We start from the raw sequence: 15,356 nt of genomic DNA, 5'->3' as shown, positions 1-15,356 counted from the left end.
ACCCTTAACTAGCCTGCTGCCCTCAGGTGTGATGTAAGATGCTGTCCTGTTGCCAGGTACAATTGCCAGTCTAATGAACTTCTATGCGTAGAATGGAGAGGACCACTGTGTCCTTTTGCCTTGGGCAGCGAAATGTTTTGGGCCAACACTGTGAGATTGGACAGCACCTGCAACTCAGAGAGCCTGAGTTGTGCTTGCTCTTGCCTAGTGCAGGGGTCAGCAAACTTTTTCCGCAGGGGGCTGGTCCACTGTCCCTCAGACCTTGTGCGGTGGGTGGGGGCGGACTATATTTTGAAGGGGGGAGGGAGAACAAATTCCTATGCCCCACAAATAATCCAGAGATGCAATTTAAATTAAAGCACACATTCTACTCATGTAAAAACACGCTGATTCCTGGACCGTCCGCGGGCTGGATTTGGAAGGTGATGGGGCCGGATCCGGCCCCTGAGCCTTAGTTTGCCTACCCATGTACTAGTGGCTCTCTGACTCTTATATACTCAAGAGGAGGGAGGGGGAGGAGGGGTCTTGCCGAGGCAGCCAAGTTTTGCTTCCTATCCACTCCCTCTGAGCAGCGTGGGCGATGAAGGACGGCATGCTTTATCTTCCTTCCCTCAGCAGATCCCAGCACCTGCTGGAGGGATTCACCATCTGGCTAAGCCAAAGTACCGGTAATTGCCTCTCTCACTGTCCTGCAGCTAGATAATCTGGCATTGAGGCCGTCAATCCAATCAGATGGAAGCTTAAGGGTCTTAAGCACATTTTTGGCTTTTGTCAGCTAAAGGCAGCAAACCAGCCATGGTTGGAATAAAAACAAATCGGGAAACAGAAAGAGCCAGTCCCTTTGGTGTGATGAAAGCATTAAACAGAGCAAATTTGGCTCTCAGCAAGGTACTTGCTCCATATAATGCAATTCCCTGCACATCTCATCTACAAACCCTCCTCCTCCCCCCACTTTTCCTATGGAGAGCCATCTATGCATTTAGAATATCTCTACATGGTGCCAGATATCATCAGCTCTAGGAGCAGAAGGCTGAACTGGAAAAATGTGGTACAGTCCTTCGGGGTCTGTACCACTTCAGGATTCAGGGCAGAGACTGATGCCTGTTTGAATGCTACCCCATTGCAAAGAAATATATACTGTAAAACAATTCCTGCCTAGAAAAGCTGCTGTTAGGAAGAAGGTTTCTAGCCTAAGCCTTCACCTTGGTGTACTAATTATCCACTGTAGGGATTTTGGTTTTGGGGGAGCATTCTCTTTTAGAATCACCCATCCAGAGCCAGCCAGCCCAATACATTTTGGCACCTGAGGCAATCCACAAAATGTCACCTCCCTCTCTGCCGGGTCTTGGTGCCAAATAACGACAACAATTTAAACAGAAATAAAATACCTCTTGCCGTAGTGGGGAAGGCTGTGGCTGGGTGACCTTTGTGCTTTCTCAGTCTGCTGCCCAGGTCTAGCAGCTAATGGGTGATTCCAGTGCCCTTGCTATTACGGTTCTTTATCTCTAAACTGGATGTGGACCAACCAGACAGCCCTTCAAAGGAAAGGACTGTCCTCTGATAGCCCTTCAAAATAAAGGATTGTCCTCTGCATGGGGCCACCAATAACAGCTCGTGGAGTGGGATGGCATTTTTGGCTTCCCAGCACAGAGGTCACTGCTGGTAACGGAGAGGAGGAGTAGGAAAGTGATGGCGAGGTTGGGGCAGTGTGGGCACAGTGGCAGAGCTAATCCGACACTCCTTCCACTGCGCTGGCCTCCCTACCGACTCCCTACTCTGCCTCTGCGATGCCATCATGCCCAGCTCCGTCCTGTTGGCTGCTACGGATGACCACCCTAGAATGAGAGATTTCTCAAAACATTTTCAAAACCTTTGATCCCCATTCACCTAAATCATTACAATAGTAGAAGCCATTGCAAGGATTCCCACTAATGTAATTCTCTCCTCTCCTCCCCACATGCATGACCTGTGCCATCCTCAGATCTGTTCTGAAGGGTTTGGAGAACCCCTGGAACAGATTTAGGGGGTGCATGGGGTGAGGAGAGTGAGAGAAGGTTCTGTCACACAAAGAAAATCCCTGTACTAATGGAACCTTAACGTTTGTCTCTAGGCTAGCTTATTGCTCCCCTATCTGCAGAAAAATCTGAAAAATACTAGCTTCATAAGAAGCTTAATTTTCTCTATAGCAGTTGAGTTGAAATGACTTTTTTCTCCTTTTGCTAAAAATTGCATCCTTGTTTGTGTTGATTATGTGTTTATTTTTTTGGTGTGTTTCATTATAATTTCCATGGCACATATATATTTTTACTCCATTTTTATTCCTTTGAAATGCTTTGGGGGTCTCACGACTTGCAACCAAACACAGCGGTGTTTTTAGGACACTCCATTCCATTCCCTCTTTTCTGTTTTCTGTTCATTCTCCACTGGCTGTTTTTGGGTCAACCTCCCCCCACCCTCCTTAGGCTTTTTCCCCCTAATGATTTTCTTCTACTCCAGCAAACTCCACTGATACGTCATTCTGAGTTTGGCACTCAGAGAACTGAGATCACGGTTAGTGCATGATGTACAACTGTGAACAATTTAAAGAATACTACTGTAGTTGCATCAACTGTACACAAAATGACTAGGCGTACAAGGGACTTAAAGGTTTTTAAATAATAATTATTATTGTTATTGTTGTTATTTACTCACTCTTTACCCTAAAATCCCAACAAACAAAAATGCGTAATGGGATCTTTATAAAGACCACATGGCCTAAAGCAGAGTTCCCCAATGGATAAAGGAGCCTCCAGACTATCTGTTGGAATTTTGTGGGAGGAATTCAAATGCATACCAGAACTTTCAGGCTTGTTTTCAATGCAGCGTTACATAGGCATCCAATCAGCACAAGGATTTCTGCTTCAGCCACAGGACTTCCCACCGATGCCCCCATACGCCATACCCAAATCTGTTTCAGAGGGTGGGGGGGGGACCCTAAACAGATTTAGGGACTGCACTGGGAGAAAAGAGGGAGGAGTCCCATTGCAGAAGCTGGAATCCTTGTGCTGATTGGATGCTCATATAGTACCGCATTGGATACAAGCCTACAGCTAAAAGTATTAAAGGGCTCTGTGTCCCTAGCACAATAAATTCATTTTAGATAAGAACTGGACCTTTTGCCTTTTGGAAAGTGATGGGGCAATGCATTTTTAAAAGTGTGCAATGAATAATAATAATAATAATAATAATAGTAATAATAATAATAATAATTTATTATTTGTACCCCGCCCATCTGGCTGGGTCTCCCCAGCCACTCTGGGCGGCTTTCATCAAATATTAAAATACATTTAAAATATCACAGATTAAAAACTTCCCTAAACAGGGCTGCCTTCAGGTATTTTCTGAATGTCAGGTAGTTGTTTATTCCCTTGACCTCTGATGGGAGGGTGTTCCACAGGATGGGTGCCACTACCGAGAAGGCCCTCTGCCTGGTTCCCTGTAGCTTTGCTTCTCGCAGTGAGGGAACCGCCAGAAGGCCCTCGGCGCTGGATCTCAGTGTCTGGGCTGAACGATGGGGGTGGAGACGCTCCTTCAGGAATACAGGACCGAGGCCGTTTAGGGCTTTAAAGGTCAGCACCAACACTTTGAATGATTAACAGGACAGTGTATAAGCACCCCACAAGCAAATCAGGATAAATGTAGGGGGAACGTTAATCATTATTGTATAACTGCCATGCAAACAAAACAAATCAGAACAAATACACAAGTAAGACGAGATACATTGTTGGAGAAAATAATAATTTTATAAAACTGTATTTTGATTATTCTGTTTTCTTTTGAGTCTGTGGCCTAGCTGAACTAAAAGGACCTTTACCTGCCTTTTATAGTACAGAACTAGCTGCTTTTAGGTACTGTACATAGTGAATGTCTGTTCCAGAATACTGAAAAGAATAAACCGTTAGGCTATATGGTGGTCATTGTATCCATGAAAAGAGAATCAGCTGGGCATGGCAGTTGTGATTGGTCTTGAATTGTTTTGTAGACAGATGAAAGACTTTTAATGAACAGGAAAATTAGCCAAAGACTTAATAAAGGAAGATACTGGGAAAAGAAATGGTTATATGTAATCACGTGATGTTATGATGAGGGCTGATCTGAAGAGCTAAATAACTTTGGTTGGTTCAGGATGGTGACATTGGGTTGCAACTATTAAGGTTGTTGTGATCCTTTGATAGGTGAAATGAAGTGATGTGTTACAGGTAGGTAGCCGTGCTGGTCTGCCATAGTCAAAACAAAATAAAATAAAAAATTCCTTCCAGTAGCACCTTAGAGACCAACTAAGTTTGTTCTTGGTATGAGCTTTCGTGTGCATGCACACTTCTTCAGATAGTGTGCATGAAGTGAAGTGTGTGTGATCTGGAAGTAGTGTGTCAATAACATTTGCTTTGGATGTGGTTCTTTGCAGCCTCCTCCTTATTTTTGAGGTTGTCGCTATGTGCATTTGTAGTTCAATAAATGCCCATCTTTTCACTCGGAGCCTGCATCCTTTTCTTTTGGGTTTCTGCAAGGGTAACCTCCAGTCTAGGAACCCCTTTTTCAATTTACCCAACAATATAATCCATTGTGCAAGCAATGCTCAAGATAGAGGTCATGTGGAGCAGCCCTAAGTCTTTGTTGCGTATGCTTCAGGAGGTTGGGAAGCAGCCCTGAGTCATATCTCCGCTTATTTCTTGCTCCAGGTCCGCCTGGTCATCGCAGAAAAGGGGTTACCCTGCGAAGAGCGGGATGTGAGCATGCCGCTGACTGAGCACAAAGAGCCATGGTTTATGCGTCTCAATCTTGGGGAAGAGGTACCTGTGATCATCCACGGAGACAACATCATCAGTGACTATAATCAGATCATCGATTACATGGAGAAGAACTTCACAGGAGGTAACATTCTAGAAATCTTTTCCGGCTAGAATTCCCTTTTGATAATTGTAATACCAACAAACCACATGGTTTGCTACTGATTTATAGACACTGTTTTGCTTTTCCTATCTCTTGGCATAACATGCAAGCCCAGTACGCTTCCTTAAGCACAGTTACTTTGGCCACCTCAACTTAAATGCTCACTGATCTACAAAGGCATGAGGCAAGAGCAGCTGGGAAACCAACCAACTTTGGAGAAACAAGCCATAGTTTGTGTGGGAGACAACTTGTGGTTAGTTAAAACAACCCATGGCTTAAGCAACCCATGGATTTGTGTTATCTGTGAATCAGGTCATTGTGTAAGGAAGGTGACACTCACAGTCTCATTTTTAATTTTGGCGGAAGAACTCAGACCCTCCAAGTGTCCCTATTTTCCAGGGACAGTCTCTGAATTACAGAAGCCGACCTGGTTTCTGAGTTGATCCTGGCACGTCCCTCTTTTCCTTAGGACATCCCTATTTCCATAAAAGAAATATTGGAGGTTATGGGGTTTTCCAACCCCCCGAGTCAACGAAATAAGTTATAGAGCCAGTGTGGTATAGTGGTTAAGAGCGGTAGACTCGTAATCTGGGGAACCGGGTTCGTGTCTCCACTCCTCCACATGCAGCTGCTGGGTGACCTTGGGCTAGTCACACTTCTCTGAAGTCTCTCAGCCCCACTCACCTCACAGAGTGTTTGTTGTGGGGGAGGAAGGGAAAGGAGAATGTTAGCCGCTTTGAGACTCCTTCGGGTAGTGAAAAGTGGGATATCAAATCCAAACTCTTCTATACAACCTTTAGAAGACAGCAGAAGGCAGCCCTGCAAAAGGGACATTTTAAAATGTTTATTTAGTTTTAGTATGGTTTTTATTTATGTTGGAAGCCACACAGAGTGACTGGGGCAAGTTAAATGGATGGGGTATAAATTGTTGTTGTTGTTGTTGTTGTCGTCATCATCATCATTATGGAATAGGACGTCTATTTTCATTAGAGAAATGTTGGAGGGCATGAGAGCTGATTTTACAAGGGAGGTGTATCTAATTCTCTGTGTTAATGTCATCACTATGGCCTTCGTTCCCAGTTTTTATTTCTGTTTCCAAAGAATTGTCAGGCTTCAAAGGCTTAAGAGGGATATTTCAGTGGGGTCTTGCAGCTGATATCACAGATCCTGTCAGCCATGCAAGCAGAAGCTTTAAGAATGGCCTTAAAATAGATCCATGAAAAAGGAGTCTTGGCAGCTTCACTGTTCAAGTACTTTGCATCCAAATGAACTTCCCCCACCCTTTATTGCATTCAGCAAATTTTAGCATGGGTAGGAAACATTGCCCATGACATATGAGATCTTGGATTATTAGAATGAGTTGCTTTTTGCTAAGTCCCCCTAAAAACACAACTGAGGCGCCAATTCTACATATACTTATCTGGACATAAACATGAAGACAGACACATTTTTAAAAACAAAACAAAATTAAAAAATTCCTTCCAGTAGCACCTTAGAGACCAATTACCGGTAAGTTTGTTCTTGGTATGAGCTTTCGTGTGCATGCACACTTCTTCAGATACCAAGAACAAACTTAGTTGGTCTCTAAGGTGCTACTGGAAGGAATTTTTTTATTTTATTTTGTTTTGACTATGGCAGACCAACACAGCTACCTACCTGTAACATTTTTTTAAAAAATTGTGGGACCCATTTGGAAATGGCTTTTGCGATTCAGTCAAAACATGCTTTTCCCTTCCACGAAACAAAGCAGTTCTTCAGAGGTTGGGTGCTCCTTGTTATTGTTGTGGCAACCTTAGGGTGAAAGGTGGGTGGTAATAATAATATTTTTTAAAAAATAATGATAATTTTATATACTGCTTAATGCTAAGGTAACTCTCAAGCGACTTACGACTCTAGAGTTGTGATATATCCGGAATTTCCCGGACAAAGCCAGAATATGGTAGTCGTAAACAGAGTCCAGGTGGAATTCACTGAAATGTCTGGGAAAATCCAGACATATGGGAACCCATGTCTATATTTTGGCAAAATTTCTTAAAAATAGCTCCAAAACTTCAACTTTTGTGTCTGGAGTTTCACTTTTTGAAATATAGCAACCCTAACAAAACATAAAAACCAATCGCACAACCTTGATAAAATTTCTCCCCCATCCCCACCTCCAAGTAAACATGTTTAGATTACTTATGTGCTTCCTCTGCAGCAAGGGTGCCAACATTGATCTACCGGGGGAGTGCGAAATCTCTACTGCAGAAAAAGCGTGAAAACGTGAGGCGCAACTCGCTTGTGCTTCCTGTTTCAGTTGTTTGTTGGGATGTGTAAAATGTATCTTAAGCTGAAAGAAAGTCCCTTGCCAATGCAGAGGGTGGAACAGCACAGTTTCTCACCTCCAATATCATGCTCTGCTGCTGGCTACACTGACTAATCACACCACACTCCACAATTTAAGGACAGTGTTGTTTTTTTATGTCTTTATATAAATCAGTAAATCAGTACCGGTGATTGTTCCCCTTGCTTCTGTGGAGCGAGTGTAGCGGTCCAGAACCCAGTCTGATCCGTTTGTCAAAGTTCCTTGCAGGTCACCATGTCAAATGGTCACTGGATCAGAGTCCCATGTCTGGGAGGGTAAAGTCTATTAGCCTGCTGGGGGCCAGAGACATAGGCTAAACCTTAGGCTCTAAAGCAGTGATGGCTGAACCTGTGACCCTCCACTAGGTGTCATAGAATCATAGAGTGGGAAGAGACCACAAGGGCCATCCAGTCCAACCCCCTGCCAAGCAGGAAACACCATCAAAGCATTCCTGACAGATGGCTGTCAAGCCTCCGCTTAAAGACCTCCAAAGAAGGAGACTCCACCACACTCCTTGGCAGCAAATTCCACTGTCGGACAGCTCTCACTGTCAGGAAGTTCTTCCTAATGTTTAGGTGGAATCTTCTTTCTTGTAGTTTGAATCCATTGCCCCGTGTCCGCTTCTCTGGAGCAGCAGAAAACAACCTTTCACCCTCCTCTATATGACATCCTTTTATATATTTGAACATGGCTATCATAAAACCCCTTAACCTTCTCTTCTCCAGGCTAAACATACCCAGCTCCCTAAGCCGTTCCTCATAAGGCATTGTGTCCTTAGGCTCCAACTTCCATTGGCCCCATCCAGCAAGCTCCAGGTCAGGGAGGATGGGAGTGGTAGTCCAGCAACACCTAGAGGTCCCCCACCAAACTCTAAAGCCTGCTCTGCACATTGTAGCAGAATGGCATGATATGATCCTAAGCTGTTAAGAATGGACTGTTTCCTACCACTTCAAAGTCAGTGTACACCTTATTGACCTCACAAATCTAGGTGGTTGTTATTGTTTTTCTCAATTTGGAACAAACCTAGTGGGGGACACACACACATCAAAATGCAACATTCACAAGAAATAACAGGATAGATATATGGATTGGGGTTAACATAAAGTGTACGCCTCTTCCCAAACCTGTGGTGTAGAGCCCACTGGATGTAGAGTAAAATGGGAATGTGTACACAGCCATTTTTTGAATGCTTCCCTTCTTCTGCTAGCAAAGAGATGCCCTTATTTAACTTCTTATTTTGGTAAATTGAGCACTCTCTTTTAATGAGAAAAAAGGGAAAGATTGGAAAGAAAAAGCTTTTGTTATATTGGTATTATTTACAACTGAGACACTTTATTTGCTACCAGCAGTCTTATAAACAATCCATTAAAGGATTTTTGGCATTGAATAAACCTTATATGGGCCAATTCAATCAAGAGGTTTAGGGTGAGGAATTACAATATTCTATTAGGATTAGAGCCAGGAGATCTCTAAACTAGAAAGGTATAATAAGAGAAAATAAACAGGGGCTTTCTGCCCAATTAAATGTGCGGTAGTTGTTTATCTATTAAGGCAGGCATCCCCAAACTTGGCCCTCCAGATGTTTTAGGACTACAACTCCTATCATCCCTAGCTAACAGGACCAGTGGTCAGGGATGATGGGAGTTGTAGTCCCAAAACTTCTGGAGGGCTGAGTTTGGGGATGCCTGTGTTAAGGTATACCTTGATATTCTGCATGTGCTAACCTGAAATAAATATTTAAGGGAGGAAATATCTCAAAGAAAAGAACCTTCCCATTAGCAGCACCTTGCTGTCTCCTGTGTGTGGAGCCAAAGGCAGCAGGTCTGGGTGCATGAGAGAGCTCCCCAAAGCTGCTCTACTTCTCTGCCTTCAGAAGACACATCACAAGCAGAAATTCAGAGGGGAAGGCTTTCCCTTGCAGACTCAGAATCATCTTCAGCCAAATTTGTGCTTGGCACCCAGTTGTCAAAAGCCACGTGAGCCCACTGGCGAGGCCAGCAATTCCCCACTGCCCCTTGATCACATGACAGAGCTCCCTTCACATGTAGAATGCCTTAAGGGGGCTGTTGGCTCCAGCAAAGCTCACAAAGGCTGGACACCCCATATAGATGCAGGACAACTGTGGGGATAACCTGCATCTGGGACAGCCAGTAATTCCGGACTGCCTGCTCCCACTGGCTGTGAAAGGGTCCGCTGGTTATGAACCTGAAGGTCGTGAGATTGTTGTTGGAGTTCTGAAGGTTTCTGAAGGTTTCCTTGGAGTCACAAAGGCTCCTCTGGAGTTACGAAGGCTTGAGGTTCCAAAAAGGAAAGAATAGAAGCGGTGGCCAGAACTAAGAAGGCGGCCAAACAAAACTTTAGAAATAAAAGAAATAAAGACTAAGAGACTGCAGTCAATGGTGAAGTTGCGCTCTACTGCTCTGTGCGGCTTGGTTTCTCTTTCGCTTTCTCTCTCTTGGCTTGTCTCGCATGGCTGTTCTCTCTTGGCTTGTCTCGCGCACTCTACACACCGCTACAGAGAGCAGGGGCCTTTTATTAGTAAACTGAACAACGTCATAACATTATCAATAACCAATCACAACGCTGTATCTGGGTGAGTTTCTGGGCGGGAAACTCCTTTCTGACCGTTACTGAAGCTGTTTTTGGCGCGCTTTGCAGCTAGCATGGAGGGATCCAGGCAGCAAACCTCTGCCGGATCCTTTTGCCTTCCGTGCAATGCGCGGAAGGTTACCTTACTGCGGCAAGGTGCAGGAGCACCTGAAAACGTATTCTCACAGACAACGTATCTGCATAAACATACTGAAAAGCATGCTGTATGATTTAGCTGCATTCTCTTGCTCGCAGTAATGAGCTTACAGCCCAGATCAGATGCCACTGACCTTCAGATCTGGGGGGGAAGGGGACATTCCCTTTCTTCCCTGTGCCTCCAACCTGCTCCTTCCACGCTTGGGCCCTGGCAACCAACAGCAAGACGTAACCACCCCCACCCAAAAAATATTGCACCATGCCAGTAAATTTACTCACTGTCCATTAAGTACTATCTGTAGAGCAGTTTAAAATGAATGCCTCTATAAAACATGGCCCAGATATTCTGAAGAGAAATACCATCTTCCTTCTTCCAGCATTGTCCCCGCTGCGTTTTTATAAGTAACTGTAATTGAAAGATGGATGCCTGCTGTCGCGGAATGACTTGGGAGAAATAAGGCCAGCAACTGTAGGGACACTTGACATCAAAACAAGGGCTGAATGGATGAGACACAGAGACAATGTATGTACAAACCTGACAAAGAAGATCTTGCAAGTGATGAGTAGGTGTAGGAACTCTTGAGGTCTTGGATGTGAGGCAGCAAAAGATAAATTTTAGCAGTGGAGACCTGGACTCACATTCGTGTTGAATCATAACAAGTCTTTCATTGCCAAATCAAATGAGCAATCCCGAATCGTGTAACTTAAAAGTACTGAATTATGGGGTTTATTCTCAAGAAACTAACAGTTAGTTACAAGATTTGAATCCCTTCTCCCCCCCCCCCCCATGTTAGATTTCTTTTCAAAGCTTTGTAGTCTTAAAAATCAGGCTCATTGCAGCCCAAACCTAGGCATAAAAAAATATTCAAGACCATTCTGCAGTGAACATACACACAAATGCAGATAGTGTCTTGCATTTCTAACTTGTATTAATTTTTTTCCAGCCTCATTGAAATCTTTGTAATGTTATAGCATTCCTGGCTGGGCTCAAGCACATCATCATGATTATTTATTTATTAAATTTCAAATTTAGGTACCACCATTATTGAAGGTTATGATTTCAGGCTGTTGGTGCAGGATTTAGGAGATACAATAAAAACAGAGGTTTACAATTGTAGAGTTGGAAGGGACCGCACCGGTGAATGCAGGAATCATTTTGCCCAACATGGGACTCGAACCCTGAGATTAAGAGTCTCCTGCTCTACCGACTAAGCTATCCCACATATGACTACTGTCTCTGTGCTGCCTGTTTCTTCTATGTTACCTTCTTACTCATTGCCAAAAGTCCCAGTTCCTTGACATTTTAAATATTGGATGCAAAATAACCCGTAAGAACTAAGCAAATGCAACAAACGTATACAGTTGTACCCTGCATCCCGAACGCCTTGTGAGTTGAACGTTTTGGCTCCCGAATGCCACAAACCCGGAAGTGAGTGTTCCAGTTTGCAAAGTGGTTTCTGTGTCTTCCGATTGGAAGCTGCTCCTTGGTTTCCAAATGTTTAGAAGTCGAATAGACTTCCAGAAAGGATTCCGTTCGACTTCCAAGGTACGACTGTACACAGATTTTGTCCCCTCTTTTTTAAGAATAGAAAATCTGAATTAAAAAAAAGAAAAGCCTCATATAAACTAAAGAATGCGTTTGTTTTAGTTTTTCTTGTTACATTTCAGAGCATGTTACCCAGCTAATTCCGGAGGAGGGGAGCCTCCTGCATTCCAGAGTGATGCAGTACAGAGAGATCCTGGATTCCCTGCCCATGGATGCCTATACACACGGATGCATTCTCCACCCAGAGCTCACCATGGACTCTATGATTCCAAAGTATGCTACAGCCGAGATCCGAAGTAAGTGGCCACTTCAGGCGGGCTGCCTTTGCACTAGATAAGTGTGCTGATGTCTGTTGATCTGTTGCCTCATTTGAAATTTTGCAATATCCCCCCTAGCACCCAACAACATAAATTGCTTACGAAATTATAAGCGGGCATATTAAATGTAAGGGGTTGAGTAGAGCAGTGTGGCATAATGGTTAGAGTGTTGGTCTAGGACCTCGGAGAGCAGGGTTCAAATACCCCCACTCAGCCATGAAGCTCTCTGTGTGACCTTGGGCCAGTCACCATCTCTTAGCCCAGGGGTCGGCAAACTAAGGCCCGAGGGCTGGATCAGGCCCAATTGCCTTCAGGATCCGGCCCATGGACTGTCCGTGGATCGGCATGGGGATTCTGTCCGTTCGGGCTGCGCCATTTTGTTTCTGCACCATTCCATTCCCCCCCCCACACACACACCGCAGCAGCGTCTCCTCCCTCCCTCCTCCTGGCTTCTTCCTGCCCTGTGAGCAGTGAGCATCGCCGTCATGGAAAGCGCATACACACACAGGAAATGCACTTGTTGCATAAAGTAATCAGCATGTATACATTTGTCATTTCCAACAAAGCACATGTGCAGTTTTCTGCATGCAAGCACTGTGGCTAGTAGGAAATATTAGGCTGTGTACACATTCCCATTTATTCCAGCTCCAGGATGCTCCCACCACTGGTGTTTGAAGTTTTAACGTATACGTTGCATTAGCCACAACCCATATGTGTCCCATAGTTTCTTAAGAAATACTGCTGTTTGAGGCGTTTCCCCTCAAACCAGCTTCCGTCCGATTTGAAAATGTGAGCCAAGGTTAAGCTGAGGTATGTACATTTGAGACAGCCATCGCACATGCGGGTAGCAGCGCATACGCAATTGACAGCTTCACTGAATTAAGAATTTGGCACAGGGAAACAAACCAGATAATGCACGTTGGGTGAAGACATCCCTGCTCCCTCTTTGGCGTGCACAACAGCATAAAAATGTGACTTAAAACGCAGCGGGTGCAAATGACCTCACTGCATTTTAAGCCACTAATGTGTGCATAGCCATTGTTTTGTGAAAACACAAAATAATAATAATAATAATAATAATAATAATAATAATAATAATAATTACATCATTTACCTACATCCTAGGCATTCAGCCATTAAAGATGTTTGTTTATGCGTGCTGGCAGCTCTTATAATTAATTAAAGACAAACACAGTTTGAAGAATCCAGATTGTGAATGGCCAAAGCAGTAACAGGATAAAATAAATTAATAATTGGAAGGGAGACAAAAGAGCAGAACAGCAAGTCTGCAGGGAGAGTTAAGAATAATAGATTGCCACAGTATGACAGAGAGAACAAAAACCTCCATACACTCAGGAGTAGCACATTTGCTGGTTGCTTTACCTTCTTTATGGAAGAGCTAGGAATCTCTGAAAACTCTCAGTGTCCTCAGAACCCCTTAATTTCCACCAGCTTCTTTGGAAGCAGCAGGTTAGTAAAGCTGGTCTGCATTTGTGTGTGCAGGGATAGGCCCGTTGCTTTCAGTTACAGGACATATTTGCAAAAGTTTTACCCATGGGGAAAGAGACTTTGAAAGACACCTCTTTTGTCATCATATAAAAGGCATCATGATTTAATGCTGCTGGGATTGTTATTGGTGAATAGTTGGCGCTTCTAAAAAGTAATTTCGAACCCAGTGGATGTTACGGGAGAAAAAGCGTTCAGCTGAGCTTGCATGGTAGATGCATGTATGTATATTGGGCCCCATCTGCACTATATATTTATAGCAGTATCATACCATTTTAAGCAGTCCTGGCTTCTCCAAAAGAAATATGGAAACTGTAGTTTGTTAAGGGTGCTGAGAGTTGTTAAAAGGTAAAGGACCCCTCACAGTTAAGTCCTGTCACAAATGACTCTGGGGTTGCGGCACTCATCTTGCTTTACTGGCCAAGGGAGCCGACGTTTGTCCACAGACAGTTTTTCCGGGTCATGTGGCCAGCAGGACTAAGCCGCTTCTGGCGAAACCAGAGCAGCACACAGAAACGCTGTTTACCTTCCCGCCGGAGCAGTACCTATTTATCTACTTGCACGTGACGTGCTTTCAAACTGCTAGGTTGGCAGGACAGGGACAGAGCAACGGGAGCTCACCCCATCGTAGGGATTCAAACCGCCGACCTCCTGATCGGCAAGCCCAAGAGGCTCAGTGGTTTAGACCACAGCGCCACCTGCGTCTCGATTTGTTAGGATACCCCTATCTCCCCCCCCCCCATAGAGCATCAATTCCAAGGGAAGACTCTGGGAACCATAGTTCTTTGAGGCGAACAGAAATCTACAAACATCTGTACAGTGCAGGTGGTTTGTGATGTGATGTTTGTATGTTGCTTTGGTTTTAATATGTCTCATAAGTCTTGTTTCCTGGGGGAAATGGGGGATTAAGTAAAATGCGTCTAGTTGTGGTTGAGATAGCTCCTGCCAATCTTCGCAACTGTTGCCAAGGTAATAGGACTGTGTGGAAATGGTAATTGGGGCAGTTAGCTCAGCTGGGGCAGTTAGCCTGGCGGCAGAGGAAGAGGGGTAGTTGGCATGGCGGCAGCAGAAGCAGAGTCAGGTAGCAGTGAAAAAGGAGGTGCTGCCCCTGGGTGGAAGGCCTCCATTTTTATTATAAACTAGTGCTTTAAACCCGTTAAATTAACGGGCACTAGAACATATGTGGTGAAACATTATTAAAAACAGACTGCTCGCCCGCCGCCACTTGTAACAGCCGCTTCCGCTTAGAAGTACGTCCACGTGAGTGCGCACCCGCCCTGCGCCCGCGCACACCCGCCGCTTCAGCAGCTTCGCCCGGCCGCCTGAAGTCTCTGTGCTCCAAGTCCCAACGGCTGTCCATGGGGCACATGCGCAGTAGCGCAATCCCACGGACACAGGGACTGGACGCAGAGACACTTGCACTTTATAAGTGTAGATAATGGAGGGAGTAACCTTTTTCCAGTATGCAATAGTCATACAAGACTGTATTCTTTCTTCTACAAGAAACCACCACTGCAGTTCTTTTCTGGAATTAAGTCTCTTATGACAGCAAGGTGTTGCCCGGTGTTCCTGTTAGGAGATGCTCTTACACTGCTTCTTGGTATTGGCAGGCGGCCAGATTCCCCCCCCCAACCTTACAGCTGTTCTTCCCCCCACATCCAATTATAGATAGTTCAGTCGGTAGAGCATGACAATCTTAATCTCACGGCCGTGGATCCGAGCCCCACGTTGAGCAAAAGATTCCCTTGTGGTCCCTTCCAACTCTACAACTCTATGATTTTATCTCTGTAAAATCAATTGGACTTGGAAGATACTTAACTTTTTGATAGATCATTCCATATACGAGAGCTGGGCTGAGGGTCTTCGACTGGATTTTTGGCCTCTCCGGCACAGATTAGGTTTCAGAGACAGGACGAATTGGCATCAGACTCTGTACTTGACCTACAAGCATTCATGAAACATTGACAAT

At 44.5% G+C, this 15,356-nt stretch overlaps 1 protein-coding gene across 2 annotated transcripts in view; it reads left to right on the top strand.

Moving 5' to 3' along the window:
* GDAP1L1 (ganglioside induced differentiation associated protein 1 like 1) overlaps window positions 1-15,356 on the top strand; it is a 44,858-nt gene that overhangs the window by 10,107 nt on the left and 19,395 nt on the right. For both annotated transcript variants that reach the window (XM_033153458.1, XM_033153459.1), the window contains exons 2-3: window positions 4,719-4,911; window positions 11,687-11,860. In XM_033153458.1, coding sequence (XP_033009349.1) covers window positions 4,719-4,911; window positions 11,687-11,860 — 367 coding nt within the window. The remainder of the gene's footprint in view (window positions 1-4,718; window positions 4,912-11,686; window positions 11,861-15,356) is intronic.

The sequence above is a fragment of the Lacerta agilis genome, chromosome 6, assembly GCF_009819535.1.
Source record: "Lacerta agilis isolate rLacAgi1 chromosome 6, rLacAgi1.pri, whole genome shotgun sequence".
NCBI lineage: Eukaryota > Metazoa > Chordata > Lepidosauria > Squamata > Lacertidae > Lacerta > Lacerta agilis.
This window is presented reverse-complemented; position numbering and strand designations above follow the sequence as displayed.